The sequence below is a fragment of the Chenopodium album genome, chromosome 13 (genome assembly GCF_948465745.1).
Source record: "Chenopodium album chromosome 13, dcCheAlbu1.1, whole genome shotgun sequence".
NCBI classification, from domain to species: Eukaryota; Viridiplantae; Streptophyta; class Magnoliopsida; order Caryophyllales; family Amaranthaceae; genus Chenopodium; species Chenopodium album.
The window spans coordinates 13,791,549-13,806,751 of NC_137846.1; the positions used below are offsets into that span (position 1 = coordinate 13,791,549).

The following is a 15,203-nucleotide window of genomic DNA, read 5'->3' on the forward strand; positions in this document are numbered from 1 at the left end:
CCATTCTTGCCAATGCATCAACTACTTTAATCAAGCAAAAAAGTGTAGCACTCTTGAATTCAAGCAACTGTTTGAAATGCCAGATTCAGAAACTGTGAAATTGAGCTGACCTAATGGCATAACCCTATGCGCGACAAACACATAGAAAAACAGACCAGAGATTTCCAATTCCCATTGCATCACATGCTCAGGAAACAAGAAATTAATTTATTAACTTAAAACAAATGGAACAGGGCAATTGCCAATATCTAACCCAACGCCTAAAATAAAGCCATTAAAAGATAGCACTCTAATGGAAGTACATGTATTTATACCAAATTTCTTGTTTCTTGGATGACCTATTATAAGATACATGAAGACTAATCAGGATTCAAACATCACTACTCAGAATACTGCGAAGGGCACTTACGTTCTAAAGCACTTTTGATGCTTTCTAATCAATTATCAGGTAGCTGCCCACAGTCTTCTATGACCACTGGACATTTAGTTCTTCCATCGTCACTGCCCTGTTTCTCCATATCCGTAACCACATTATAACCTTCAACAACTTTACCAAATACCACGTGCTTTCCATCTAGCCATGATGTCTTTGCAGTGCAAATAAAGAACTGTGAGCCATTACTATTTGGTCCAGCATTTGCCATAGAGAGAATACCAGGTCCTGTATGCTTCAACTTGAAGTTCTCATCCGCAAACTTCAAACCATAAATTGATTCTCCTCCAGTTCCATTTCCCCGGGTGAAATCCCCACCCTGGCACATGAAATCTGGGATGATTCGGTGAAATGCTGAGCCCTTATAATGGAGTGGCTTCCCAGCTTTTCCAATTCCTTTCTCCCCAGTGCATAGAGCACGGAAGTTGTCAGCCGTTTTGGGGGTAACATCAGCAAAGAGCTCCATAACAACTCGACCAGCCTTCTTAGTCCCAATCAGAATGTCAAAAAAAACCTTGGGATTTGGCTTTGCCATCTTGCCCTTCAAAGTGTTGCTACTGAAACCAAATCAAGAACTTCGAGAATTAAACAAAGCCAATTACATAAAAAGAAGGCACAATTAAAATTACATACCAATGACATCTGACCAAAATATTCAGATACAAACAAACCGAAGTAGCCACACTCATTATAACTAATGACCGAAATGAAATAAACACCCTTCAACTAATTGTGCTTTACATAATATAAATCAATATGAAACCACCAAAACCAAATGACAAACGCGATAATCAAGCAATGCAGAGATAAGGAACCTTCAATTAAATGTGATTTACAGATATAAATCAATATGAAATCACTAAAAGCCAAATGAAAAACACGACAATCAAGCAATGCAGAGATGAGCAAACTTAAAATAACTGTGATTTAGAAAATAAATCAATGGGAAACCACTAAACCCAGATGACAAACGCGATAAGCAACCAATGCAGAGATAAGAAAACTTAAACTAACTGTGATTTGCAAAAAAATAAATCAATACGAAACCACCAAAACCAAAAGACAAAAGCGATGATCAAGCAAAGTTTCATCACTAATTTCCAAATGAAGTTCATTGCTCAAACAAACAAAAGCAACAGCTATAAAATTCTCCTAAACTATGGCATCTCCACACCCAACTGAGTTTGTGTTCTTCAAATGCAAATGTCGGAAATCGTTTCGGATGCTTACACAATATCGGGTTGAATATACAGGGCAAATCCTTCCAACCCCAATACATTTAAACCAAATTATCAACCAAAAAATGTAAAATTTTATTTCAATTAAAACAAGTAACACCTAATAAAATTTGTAAAACAACATGTACATTTACTCATTTATACACTAATTTTATGTTAAAATTCTTTGAATTTAAAATCAATGTTCGTCACCCAGAAAAAATCCCCAAAAAATTTAGAGATAGTACAAGCTGATTGACGACGTTTATGATATTGCACATCTTTTGAGCTCAACAGGTTACTAAGATTAAAAACCAGCAAACCTTCGATAAGTGCTTCTTTCTCAAACGAAATCAAACAACTAATATTCTAACTAAAATTTTAATCTTTAAAAAAAAAATAAAAACCTTAATTTAATGCACTTATGAATTCTTGTGAAACAGAAATTATAGGGTAAAATAGGAGTAATGAAACAAAAATGCAATAGAATTAAATAGATATAAAGAAGTAGATAAAGAAGTAGATAAAGAAGAATGTAAAGGAGGCGAGGGAAAATGGTGAGAAAATGTACCTATTGTTTTAAAGGTCTGCGAGGTTTAACGGTGATACAGAGAGGTTTAGGTTTTTAGAAAGATGAAATATGCTGTCCACAGATTAAGATGAAGTGTTAAAAAAAACCCGACTTATTTGACCTGACCCAATACCAAGTTTTATTCATTTATTTGGGCTGGGTACTTAACCAGATAAAATAACTAGAGTTCTAGGTCGGCCGGACATTGAGTATCTCCGTTAATCTATAATATTAGTAAAGTAACAATTGCTGACATTATTATTTTTAAAAAAATGTATACGTATCAACTTTTCATTCATTTTTTTTCCACCTAAATTTTTTTTTTCATGATTTTTTAAAAAAAAAATATAAATACTGATTGCAAAGTAGTTTAATATAGTACATTAAACTTTTTAGTTTTCAATACTTTTTCTTTTAAAAACCTTTTAAAAAATCTTAAGGAAAACAAATATCAACCTTTTATATGTGTGATTACTCCAACTAATTACAAAGTTCGCAAAAGTTTATTGTAGACATGAATTTTCTTTTGTTTATATTATTTCAATTTTTGCAATTTGGTTTATGTTAATAATATCGTATGTAATACAAAGATTTTACATATTTTGACTTATATGTCTTTGAAATTTGCACAATTATGAATTCTTTTATTATATCCGTGCATCGCACGGGAGTTAATATAGTAATCTAGTATTTTGGGTACCTGTTAATTACCCTTTTTTCCTTCAAAAAATACCCTAATATTACTAACTCAGGGCTTAGGATGTACTCTATCTCAATTATCATCTCTCGCTCAATGGGTCTTGGCTACATATTAATGTAGCTATTATAGCTGCAACAAGAAAAGACCTAAACGCGAGACCCAAATCAAATAATCCAGATAATATATTCGCGACCCGCCCAAATCAACTCCATGCCCTAAAGTGAACATTTAGTTTTAAAAAATGAACATGAAAAAAAGAACATTTAATAATAAAAAATGAATATGTAAAAAAAATGAACATGTAATACTAAAAAGTGAACATGTTATTAAAAAAATGATCATTTATTAAAAATGAACATGATTATCATATAATCATATATTTGCTAGACCATGACCTTAAAAACAAACATTTAGTAAAAAAAAAAAATAAACATGTAAAAAAAGGAATATTCAATAATAAAAAATGAACGCGTAAAAAAATGAACATTTAGTAATAAAAGTGAACATATCAAAAAAAGAAATGAACATTTAGTGTATTAGAAATGAACATTTGTCATACAACTATAAAATAGCTAGACCATACCAAAGAAAATGAACACTTCGTAAAAATATATGAGCACATTAAATAAAATGATAATTTAGTATAAAAAAACGTAAAAAATGAACACGTCAAATAATATTATGAACATTCAATATATTAAAATGAACATAATTTCATATATTCATATAGATTCAAATTCGTTGTATATAATAAATTTACGAAAAAAAGCTAAAATAAATCGTTAAAATATGTTCATTTTTATATACTAAATGTTTATTTTTAGTGTATTACTAAATGTTCATTTTTAGTCTACTAAATGTTCATTTTGTACAAACTTGTTCGATTTTAAAGTACTCTATGTTCATTTTTTTTTACAGAAATTATACACAATTTCAATTGTAATTATTTTAGCTCTAAAAATTTGAATATCCACCGTAAGTCTAATCTTGATTCATCATAGAGACAATAATTATTGATCAATAACATGATAGATTTTTAATCTCAAATGCAAAATTGATTGAAATCAACAATTTTACAACATTCACATGCATATTCATAAACACACACAAAAAATATTAAATTAAATTACCTCAATATTCATAATCGCAACGAAGATGATGACGATGGAGGATGCTACGGTGGTGACGAATTGGAGAATATCCGCAGTAGGACAAAGAAGTTTAAAGATTGAAGGGATTTAATAAAGTAAACTTTTAAGGAAAGGGCAAAAAGAGGAGAGAGAAATTTTGAATTGAGAATAAACCAGAAGAGAGAGGAAATTAATAGAGCTAAGAAAGAAGAACAGAGATAGAGTTAAAATATAAGAAAGAGAAAAATACATATGTTCATTTTTTATGTACTATATGTTCATATTTAAACTTGTTGCAGCTAGCTTAGCTACACTAGTGTGTAGCTAAGAATTTGTAATCTCTCGCTAGAGGTGATTATTGGACGGGTCGGGCTGTGGCTTAGGGCCGTCCCAACTATTATGGTGGCCTTGTGCAATTGTGATAAAAATATCCCCTTTTTTATAAAATGTATAATAATCTTGCACATTCTAATAAGTGCTCCGCTTTAAATTATTATTTTAAAGCGAAATATGTTGAAAAGAAAAATATATATATGTACAAAAGTATTTATAGGTACCCCTATTGTAAAGGGGAAAAAGAAAATGAAAAATATTTTTAAAAAATGAATTGAGTCGAGAGGCTATAAGTGGGGATAAAAGTATTAAAATATTGTTGCAATCTTTCAAAATGTAGGAATAAAACACTTATTAAAAAAAGACTAATAAAAGAGCACAATTAATAATAGATAATCCTTTATAAAAATAAAAGAGAGAAAGAACGAAAAAAATTCCTAAAAAAAAAAAAGTAATGAAAGAAAAAAAAAAAAACTTAGAAAATTAGCCAGCGGGAATTGAACCATGCACCTGCTAAACTATAAAATCCGCACACTTATTAATGAGCCACAACACTTATACTAAAGGCCTGTTCTGATTTACTAAATTGAGCTGAATTGAACTGAACTAAACTGAATATTTTATGAGAGATGAAAATTGAGAACTGAACTAAACTAAACTGATTAGAGCTGAACTGTACTGAATTGAAAATAAGATGAAGAGATTAGACTCTAAGTTTATTCTACAAAAAATTCTATATATTGTATAATTTTGAGGCCCCAAGCAATATTGGGCCCTAAGCAATTGCGCAGGCCACACCGGCTACGGGTCGGGCCTGCTGAGGCCTAAAAATCATCCTAATTCTCGGGGCGAGCCAAGTTTTTGGTCAGAAATCAGGTGTCCATATCCACCTCTAAAATGGATGGATTTTCTAGCCATTTTCGGGCTGGCTAAAAATGCATTCCCAAAAGCCCGCCTGAAAATTTAAAATATTGGGCCAAAAATATCTGCCAAAACCCATCTAAATTCAGGCTAGGTTGACTTGATCGGCTTTATCTCTTGTAGACCGCAAATCATAAGATCGACATGGGTCCATCTAGATCTAGGTGGATCGGGTTCAAAAACGATTTCGTTTTGATTTTAACATATATTACCTCTATTTTTGTTTAGTTGACACCATTTTTTTTATCACGATTATCAACACACTTTTTTAACATTAATATATCTAATTCTCGACAATGTAAAATTATAAAAAGTGAATATAAAATATACATCGAGACGATTCAAACAAGATCCCACTCGACTATGTTTTATCGTAGCTATAAGTCACAAAAGTTAGTCAAAGTGTAATTTATAAATAGTGTAAAAGGCAAACAGTGTCAACTAATAAAAAACGGAGGTAGTAGGTATCTTGCCTTTTCCTGTATTTTGTTGCTTTCTCTTCTTCTGTTTTGCACTCAGGTGATTTCCAATTTTCGATCTACATATACCATTATTTAGTACCAATCTCTTCCATAAGGCTTACAAATTAGGTCATGCGGCTTGGATTGGGTGCAATATATGACGGGATAATATAAGTCAAACTTGGAAAAACTTAATTAATTAGATATATTATTGTAAAAAACAAGGTGTTTACAAATGAAATAAGGTAGTTGTGCCATGAAAAAAGGAGAGAGATAGGACCCTCATGATGAGGGTAATAGTTACAATGGTAACTATTACCCACAAAATGAGAGAATTGATTCCTTTTTTTTCATTTCATGCCACACTATCACTACATAATTTTCCTTACTTTAACACCATCACTATCTTTTTGAGAATATTATCTTCATCATTTTCGTGTTTGTTTTTATTTATTTATTTATTTTTTTCTCTTGAAAATCATTAATTACATTTGTATTAGATGGTAATTTTCATCAACTTATATTTAAGTTGATGCTTGAGTGTACATGATATTTGTGTAGCTAAGCCAAAATTATTTAAGATGTATGATTTTGATCTAGCTAGTTAAATTTAACTGATGCTTAAGTTTGTATGATATTTGTGTATTTTGTTAAGAACAATTTTGTATTTGGATATATTTTGTTATTTTGAACATTTTTTTGTAAGAAATATGAACATATGATACGTTCCTTATAAATAGATAATTTTATTGACTTATATTTCGGAGTGTGAAAATCTTAATTATAATTTGACATATGATACATTTCTTATGAACTTTTATTTATTTATTTATTTATTTTGTAGATCTATGTATTTTTAATCATTTTACAAAATTTAGAATTCTGTACAATATAAATTATATATCTAAAAATTTGATGTTTTGCATACGTAAAATTATTTTGTTTCTAATTTATATATTTCTAAATCTCTATAAGTTTTATAATTATGAACATATTGTATTAGATATCTGAACTTATTGAATAAATTTTGTCTACCTTGCATACGAAATTATTAATCTTAAATTGGCACAAAAATATATATATAGGAGCCAATTTTTCTAAATTCTAATCACTCCAAAAACCCAATGGTCCCAATAGATCATTTGTGTGCACTAGCTCCATTCAAAATTTTCAAAATCTAATTAATAATGTACTAATAAACAAAAACTTATATAACTACCACTTAAATTCGGTTAAATAATGAAATATATAAAAACTTTCAGGATGTCTAGTCTTTTTAACGCGCTTTAATTTGTTTGCTCAAAACAAATTAAATTCATATCCTATCTCCGTTTCAATTTATTTGTAACATTTACCTTAAAAAGATACTATAAATTATTTATGGCAATAGTTTTCTTTGCTTTTGCACTTTTGGAAAAATACACTATAATAATTCCAACTATTGTCGATTTACTTGTAATAATCTCAACTAAGGTTCTGTTTTTTTAATAATCCTAAATATGCCCTAAGTTTTCCTCCAATAGTCCCAACCGGTCAACACCAAGTCATTAAATTGTCGTAATAGGTAACCAGTAGACATGTCAGCACGTGATTGGTCTAAATTTTTAAAAAAAAAAATTAAAAACCCTACTAGCCACCACCACCTCCCCTTATGCCATTGCAAAACACTAGGGTTAACCCCAAGCCCATCGGGAAACGACCGACCATATTCCCTAACCCTCATAAATGGTCGGTCGACCCCTCCCAACCCCAAAAACCATCCTAGTCGGCCCATTCCTACCTTAAAACCACATAATTCAACAATCGAAAACTCCCACCCCTAAACTACTGAATTTGACCGTTGAAAACAACCTTCTCATTGTCGAAAACAAACCTCCTCCCTTCCCCAACCCCCAAATTCGGCACCCTGGGCAATTTCGAGGGTGTCGGAAGGGAAGAGGAGCTGCTCTGATTTTTTTTTTTCGGTGAAGGGGAGGGGGCGAATGGAAGAGAGTGGTTTAGGGGGGTTGAGGTCGGTGGATCGGTTGTGTGTTTTTTTGGGGGTGGGGAGGGCCAGCTGGCCATTTTCGAGGGTTAGGGAGTTAGCCAATCGGTGGCGATTCGTTGTGTAGGTTGGTTGGGATTTCACGGTTGGTTGTGTGGGTTGGGTTGGCTAGATCGGTTTCTCATATTTTTTTAATTTTTTTTAATATTTAGGCCAATCATGTGTTGACATATGGTGTTTAAAAAAAAAACCCTTTCATTAGGTAATCGGTTTTTGGGACCATTGGAGGCAACTTCAAGGGCATAGTTAGGATTATAAAAAAATAAACCTTAGTAGTTGGGATTAATAGAAGTAAATTGGCAATAGTCGGGATTATTAAAGTGTATTTTTTCTTTGCTTTTTATGTCTTTTTTATTTCTATTTTCATCATATTCATCTTTATTTTTCTCCCTCCATTTACCACTCACAAATAAGATTTACCTAAATATTAGTGAATTTCACATCGTTGCAAATAATAAACAGAGGTAGTGCTCGTGCGTGTATACTTTAGTGTATTTCCCCACCTTAATTTCGTCGTTGCTTATGTTGAAACACCACTGTTGTCTATTTATGAATTGTCCCATATACATTGGAGAAAGATGAGAGAAAGAACAACCTTATAATTAGATTGATGAAAACTAAATTCTACCCTTTTAGCATCGTCGATTGGTTTAGTATGGAATATTCTTTAGACTTATTGTTGCCCTTGATGTTTTGATGATAACACAAGTCAAATAAATGGACTAATGCCTTGATAAGTTATGTAGTTTGTTTATTATAAGTTGCAGGATTAATTCAAGGCAAAGGAACATGAGCTTATAAGATCAGAAGACTTGTTGCAGTGTTCCTGTGAAGGAACAGAAGCTTCAGAGTAGAAGCTGGAGAATGAAGGCTCGGAGTAAAGACTTCCAAAGAGAATTATAAAGTCTAAAGTATTTTATATTTTAGGTTTTATGTAAGTGAAAATAATTAGAAGTTGGATACTTAGTAGAATGCGATTAAAAATTAATTTTGGATAGAATTTAAAGATTGCTTAATTGTAGGAAAGTTTGTTATTGAAAATATATTTTCTGATTTTATCTAAAATTAATATCTTTTTATTTCAGAAAGAATATCTTTCAAAAAGCTTGCATAACTGATTTTCTAAACTTGCGCAACTAACTGTTGATTAAGTCTTCTCCACTTAACGAAGAAACTGCTTCTAAGAGGTTCAATGTGCCCTGGTTTCTAGGACATGTTTGCAGCTCTGGAAGTGGTAGAGAATAGTGGCGTTGATGTGCAGCAATATTGGCGTAAGTAGTGGAGGTTGTGGCGTTTTAATCAAGCTATGATTTCCTATAAATATCGAAGTTGTTTTCTGAAAAACTTCACCTTGCTCGATCATATTTCTCTATCTTCTAAGTTTTCTAAAAGAGTCAAGAGTCGCATTCTACTTAACTGGTTAACTTTCTTAATTACTTTCATTAGAGTATTTTATTTCAAGAGTTGTAATTGGGGATTGTGAGTTGAGTGAACTCAAGAGAAGTTAGAATAGAAAGAGAAAGAGAAGAGAAAGAGAAGAGAAGAGCAATGAGTTAAGGGACTTACTGTTGGGAACTTCAAGTTCATTGAGGAACTTGAATATAGAGTCTTTAGCTTGTAATAGGTTGATTGCCCTATTCTAGTAAAGAATATTTCCTAAAATCCCAAGTGGTCGTGATTTTCTTCTTGTTAGGGCCAAGAAGTTTTCCACGTAAAATCTCTTTGTATTACTTTTGAGTTACTTTAGCTTAGTTTTGTTAATTCCGCAAAAAGTTAGCTCAATTTCTTTAAACTACAATTCACCCCCCTCTTGTAGTATGCATCTAAAGTAACACTTATTAAGTTATGTAAGTGGCCCAAACTCACCCATACTAACACAAATGTATGACATTACATAATAATTTTATTGCTTAGGCTCCATTTATTTTAACAAAAAACAACTTTTAGGGAAACTGATTCTCCATGAAAAATATTTTATAAGGGAAAACACAATATTTAAATTTAAAAATAGTTTTTCTTTGTTTGTTTCCTTACAAAAAAAAAAAAAAAAAAATTTCCTCCGTTTTTATTTATTTATTTTTTATTTTTTTATTATTGTACCATACAAGTTGGGTACAATAAATGTTGGTGGTGGGAAAAAGGAAGAGGAGGTTGTTGACCCTAAGTTTTGATGATGACTCAAGGAACCTAAGCAAACTCATATTAGTTTAACTTTTGTTTTTAGCTATGATTGATGCCAGGTTTATACTACGAAATTCTAGAGTAAGAATAGAGCATGGAACAAGGTCTAGGTCTTCTATGGAAGGATAAAGAAGACAATCAGAAGTCAAGTTCCTTGAGTGAGGAACTGAAGCTCCAGAGTTGAACTTTCACAGATTTTCAAGGAGTCTAATTTATTTTATCTTTATTTTAGGCTTCTTGTATTTATGCTAAGTACTTTGATTATGATAGGATTAAAGTGGATTTTATTTTATATGATTAAGATTTTATTTTCCATACTCTAGCTTGTTTATTTCGGAAAACTCTTTTAGTGAAAATATCTTTTTGTTAAAAAAATATTCTTCAATGTGTGTTTTTTCTTTGTCAAAGAAGTTGAGAAAAATTTAGGAAGCAGTAAAACCACTTCCTGTTAAATTGGTTTTACTTGCTGCCCAAGCTCCAACAACCTGCACGTCCTAATTCTAAGGATGTTGTGGCTTAGTGGAGATTGAGGCAACGACTGTTTTAACTTCCTCTATTTTTCTATAAATTGATTTGGTTTTCAGTTGAGAAATATACACTTGAGCATTACAATCTTTAAGCTTTCGAAAAAAGTCTTAATCCACTTAAGTCCTTGAGTGTCTTAGTACTTAGCATTTAGAGTTTAATCTTGAGTTGTATTGGGATATAGTTTGGGTAAACTCTAAGAGAGTTTATTGCTTTGAGTGAAGCAAGGAGAAAGAGAGAGTTTAGAGAGATCAACTGATTGAGGGATCAGTTGAAGGGTACTTAAGTTCGTTGAGGAACTTACGTGTAGAGTCTTAATTTGTAATAGGTTGTTTGCCCTATTATTATTAAGAGTTGAGTTTAAAATCACTTGTGGTCATGGTTTTTCTTCTTGATTAAGGCCAAGAAGTTTTCCACGTATAATCTCTCTTTGCACTTTAAGTTTTTGTTTGAGTTTCTTTACTAATTCCGCAAAAATTACCCTAGTTTCTCTACAATACAATTCACCCCCCTCTTGTATTGTTCATTCGAGTCAACAATTGGTATCAGAGCTAGTTCCTCGAAGAAATCAGGATACCCTGACGACTTAAGTTCCTGGAAGCAAAATGAACAATCACGAGAAACTGGAAGAAGGTTACTCTACGCAGCTTCCTCCTATGTTCAATGGGAAGTTCTACACCTATTGGAAGAACAGGATGAAGATTTTTATCAAAGCTGACAACTACCAAGTTTGGAAAGTTATTGAAGTTGGTGATTTCAAAATCACCAAAACTACTGGTGAAAATGAGGTAGTACCTAAACCCATGTTTGAGTTTGATAAGGAAGATTTTGAAAAAATGGAAATTAATGCACTTGCTGTTAAACTACTTCACTGTGGTCTTGGACCCCATGAACACAATCGTGTTATGGGTTGTAAAAATGCTAAAGAAATTTGGGATTTACTTCAAGTAACACATGAAGGAACTAACGAGTTGAAACGCTCTAAAATTGATCTGCTTATGTCTAAATATGAACGTTTTGAATGCAACCAAAAGAAACAATCCAGGAAATGTTAACCTGGTTTACTAACATTATTAATGAGCTTGTTTCTCTTGGAAAGCAAATCCCTATTGATGTGCAGGTTAGGAAAATTCTAAGAAGCCTCCCTCAAGATGACAGATGGAGAGCCAAGGTGACTGCCTTACAAGAAATTAAGGACTTCAAAGTTCAACATCGAGCAACTTGCTGGTTCCCTCATGACTCATGAGTTACACTTAGGAACAAGCAATAGTGAAGGAAAAAAGGGAAAGGCTTGGCTCTCAAAGCTGATGATCCAGAAGACTCTGAGGTAGATGAAGAAGAGGCTACTATGTTGGTGAGAAGGTTTAAGAGAATGTTCAATCGAAATAATAGAACAAGGAACTTCACCAAAAAGTCCTCTACCTCAAAAGCTGACTCCGATTGTCACAAATGTGGATCTTTAGATCACTTTATTCGAGAATGTCCTCTGTGGGAAACTGAGAAAGGAAAAGGGAAGGCTAAGGAACAAAACAAGAGCAACAAAACTCCTTTCAACAAGACAGACATTGGGAAGGCTATGATAGCTGCTTGGGGAGATTCTGAGAGTGAAGATGAGGAGGAACAACCTGAAGAAGAAACAGTCAATCTCTGTCTAATGGCCAAATGTGATGAGAAGGCTTACAATGAAGAACTGGCTAAAGAGGTATTTGTCGATCCCAATCACCTTAGAACTCTCTTTAAAGAAGTGCTTATTGATTTCATTTAAGAAATGGAAGATGACTGGAGAATTGATATTAAAAAGCTTAATGAGTGTGAAAAAGCTCTCAAAGTCTGCAAGGAACACAACACCTGGTTTGAGAACTAGCGCACTGATGTTCAAAGCAGATTCTTTGATCTTTTTGACAAGAATCTTCTTCTAAAAGAAATGAATGAAAAACTCAAGTATAAAAATATTATGGTTAATATAGAATTGACTCAATACAAGCTTGCTAGTGCTGACTTAAAATCGTCAAGTTCCTCTTCTAAATCATTGCGTAAATTTAATGAAGATTTTGAAAAATTAAAACATAATCTTGATGGGTTAAGAATTGAAAAGGCAAATTTGGAAAAGGAACTTGCTATCAGAAAAGAGAGAAGCACTAGTCAGCTTGGTATACTAAAGTGGATTGAGAATGCTCAAACTAAAAGAACTGAAGGACTAGGATACATTCGAACTAAGCACAAAGGTAAAAAGAAGTATGTTGACTTGCTTAGTTACAAAGTATGTTCCTTCTGTGGAAAGACATGTCCCTTAGCGGATACTTGTTATAAGAAGGAACAATCTGTTAGTAAGAATGTTAAGCAAGTTTGGGTCAGGAAATCTGACATTGCTTCAACGTCCAAGGAACCCAAGGAAACCTGGGTTCCTGAAACTAGTCAGTAAGTTCTTTTGTATGTCCTAGTGAGGGGGAACAACACGTGTCACTACTACAAAAAAGCGTGTTTTTTTGACGCTTTTAAGCCTTATTTTCGACACAGAAAAGGGTCGCAAAAATATCTCTTGACGCTTTTTAAAAGCGTCGAAAATAAGTGAGTCGAGAATTTTGTTGGACATAAAAAAGCGTCGAGAATCTCGACACCTTTTTGTGTCTAAAATAATATACGAAGCGTCGAAATTTGCAGTAGTTGGCGCACTTTCTCAACTTTATCGACGCCTTTTAGTGTCTAAGACCATTAGATTGGCGATGCTTTCTAATGTCTAGAGTTTCAAATATTTGATGTCAATATTTTGGGACGCTTTTTTCCGTCTATATTTTCTATGTTGGAGACGCTTTTTCTTGTCTATATTCTTTTAAAAAAAATATCTTAAATTTATTTACCAAAAAACATGCATCTCAATAAAAAAAAAATTTACCAAAAAACATATTTCATACCAAAAAAGTATTACTAGTATAACCAAAATATGCAAACTTCTTTTTATTTCATATAGGTATATTATAGTATATGTACAATATCTCATAGTAATGAGTTTTCTATTACAACAGATATTATTCCAACTTATACTTAATTCGTGACTAGTTATAGTGGAACAAATCTGCTCATTTCTTCTCAAAAAAAATCTTCAATCAATCTCCAACTTAGGTGCTCCTTAATATGCTTGCAAGAGGGCGTAAAGCAAAGTTCATCATGAATGGAGGAAGAAGGGAAAATTTACAGTGGAAGCAACTGCCCTTGAAGGTTGTCTGATGCCCAAAAAAAAAAAAAAAAAAAACAGTTAAAGTAATCCACAATCTTATACCTGTAATCCTCAAATAGAAATAACCGCAACAATAAAAATTTGCTACACTTAGATACAAAAAATGAAAATAAGGACTGGGTATGTTGATTACTAACCTTTATTGGACAGATTGTATATAATTCACATGTCAGAACGCCTAATGACACTTTCACTTTTCCATTATTTGGAATTTTGGTGATGGTTTTAGTAGTGCATCATGTAATTCGGAAATTATTAATAGTCAAGCAACTACTTGAACATATCTGTAATCCCCCGTATTTTTTTAAATATTTTATAAATGAAATTTTATTTTATTTATAATATTTATTTGTTATTTTCTGGAATTTAATTCCAAAAGTTTCAAATTATTAATTTGGGTCAAAAATTATTTTGGTACAAATTATTTTATGAACCTTCATTCTATAATTTATTTCAATACAACTAAAGCTTAGTCCATTTTATTCATTTGGCCCATTAATTTTATGAGGCCCAATCTTTCTATTTACCCTACAACATTCTCCCCTATAAATACCCCATTAATCCCCAAAATTTTCCCACACAAAAAGGTTAGTCTTATTTTCTCCTTTGTTTTATTAATTTGTATAATTATAATTATTGATTTATGGGTTTTGATTTTATTGTTTGAAATTAATTTAATTAGTATCAAATTGTATTTTTACGATGAAACTTTATAATTTCAGATTTTATAAATGTCATAATTTTCAGATTTTGTAAATTTTATAACCTAGGGTTTTTAATTATTGAAAATCATGATTTTAGGGTTTTTATGAACAATTGATTTAAGGCTTTTATAGTAGTGGTGTTTTGAAATTCTGGTGATTATAACTAATGATTAGTTTAACTTAATTTCAGATTATTTTGAACACGTAAATTCGTGTTTTAATTTTTAGATCTCCGTTCGTTAATATTAATCCCGTTTTAATCCCGATCAGGTTCTGAACTCATTCGATTTTGATAAAAAAATTAGTGTTTTCCATGTGGAAACAACGTTTTAAGAAAGACTCTCTACCTTTGGTAATGAGCACCACCCTCTCGTGGCCAAATTCAGCCTCTAAATATGATTTTCGGGCAGTTTTTGATTTTTAACGAAGTTTTTTATGCTTAAAATTTTATCCTTTAGTTTGATTAATAATATTAATTATGTTTAAAGTTAATTAAGCATAAATATATGTTTTTATTGAAGTTTTAAGAGGTTTTTCATCATATTATATTGTTGGAAATTACTCTGGGTTAGTAATATTAATTGTTGTTGTTATTTTTAGGAAGTGATTATTTCCTAGGAGACTTTTAATTGAGTATTAAAGTGATTTGTTGATAAAGTTTTGAAGGGTTTTTATTTAATCTAAAGTGCTAGAAATAGTTTCTAAGTACTACTTTTGATGTTTTATAAAGAGGGTTTAATCACCCATT

The 15,203-nt window shown here is 31.7% G+C and overlaps 1 protein-coding gene across 1 annotated transcript; it reads right to left on the minus strand.

The window, feature by feature from the left end:
* Positions 1–144: 144 nt before the first annotated feature.
* On the minus strand, positions 145–2,242 carry LOC145576366 (peptidyl-prolyl cis-trans isomerase CYP19-3-like). The gene is made up of 2 exons (XM_081634137.1): positions 2,222–2,242; positions 145–990 (listed from the first exon to the last, which is right to left on the minus strand). Exon 2 carries the CDS (start codon positions 966–968, stop codon positions 438–440), a length of 531 nt encoding a protein of 176 aa, XP_081490263.1. The 5' UTR covers positions 969–990; positions 2,222–2,242; the 3' UTR covers positions 145–437.
* Between the last annotated feature and the right edge of the window lie 12,961 nt (positions 2,243–15,203).

Coding starts and splice junctions, on each gene's coding strand:
- LOC145576366 (XM_081634137.1), bottom strand. CDS start 968: ATGGCAAAGCCAAATCCCAAGGTTTTTTTTGACATTCTGATTGGGACT.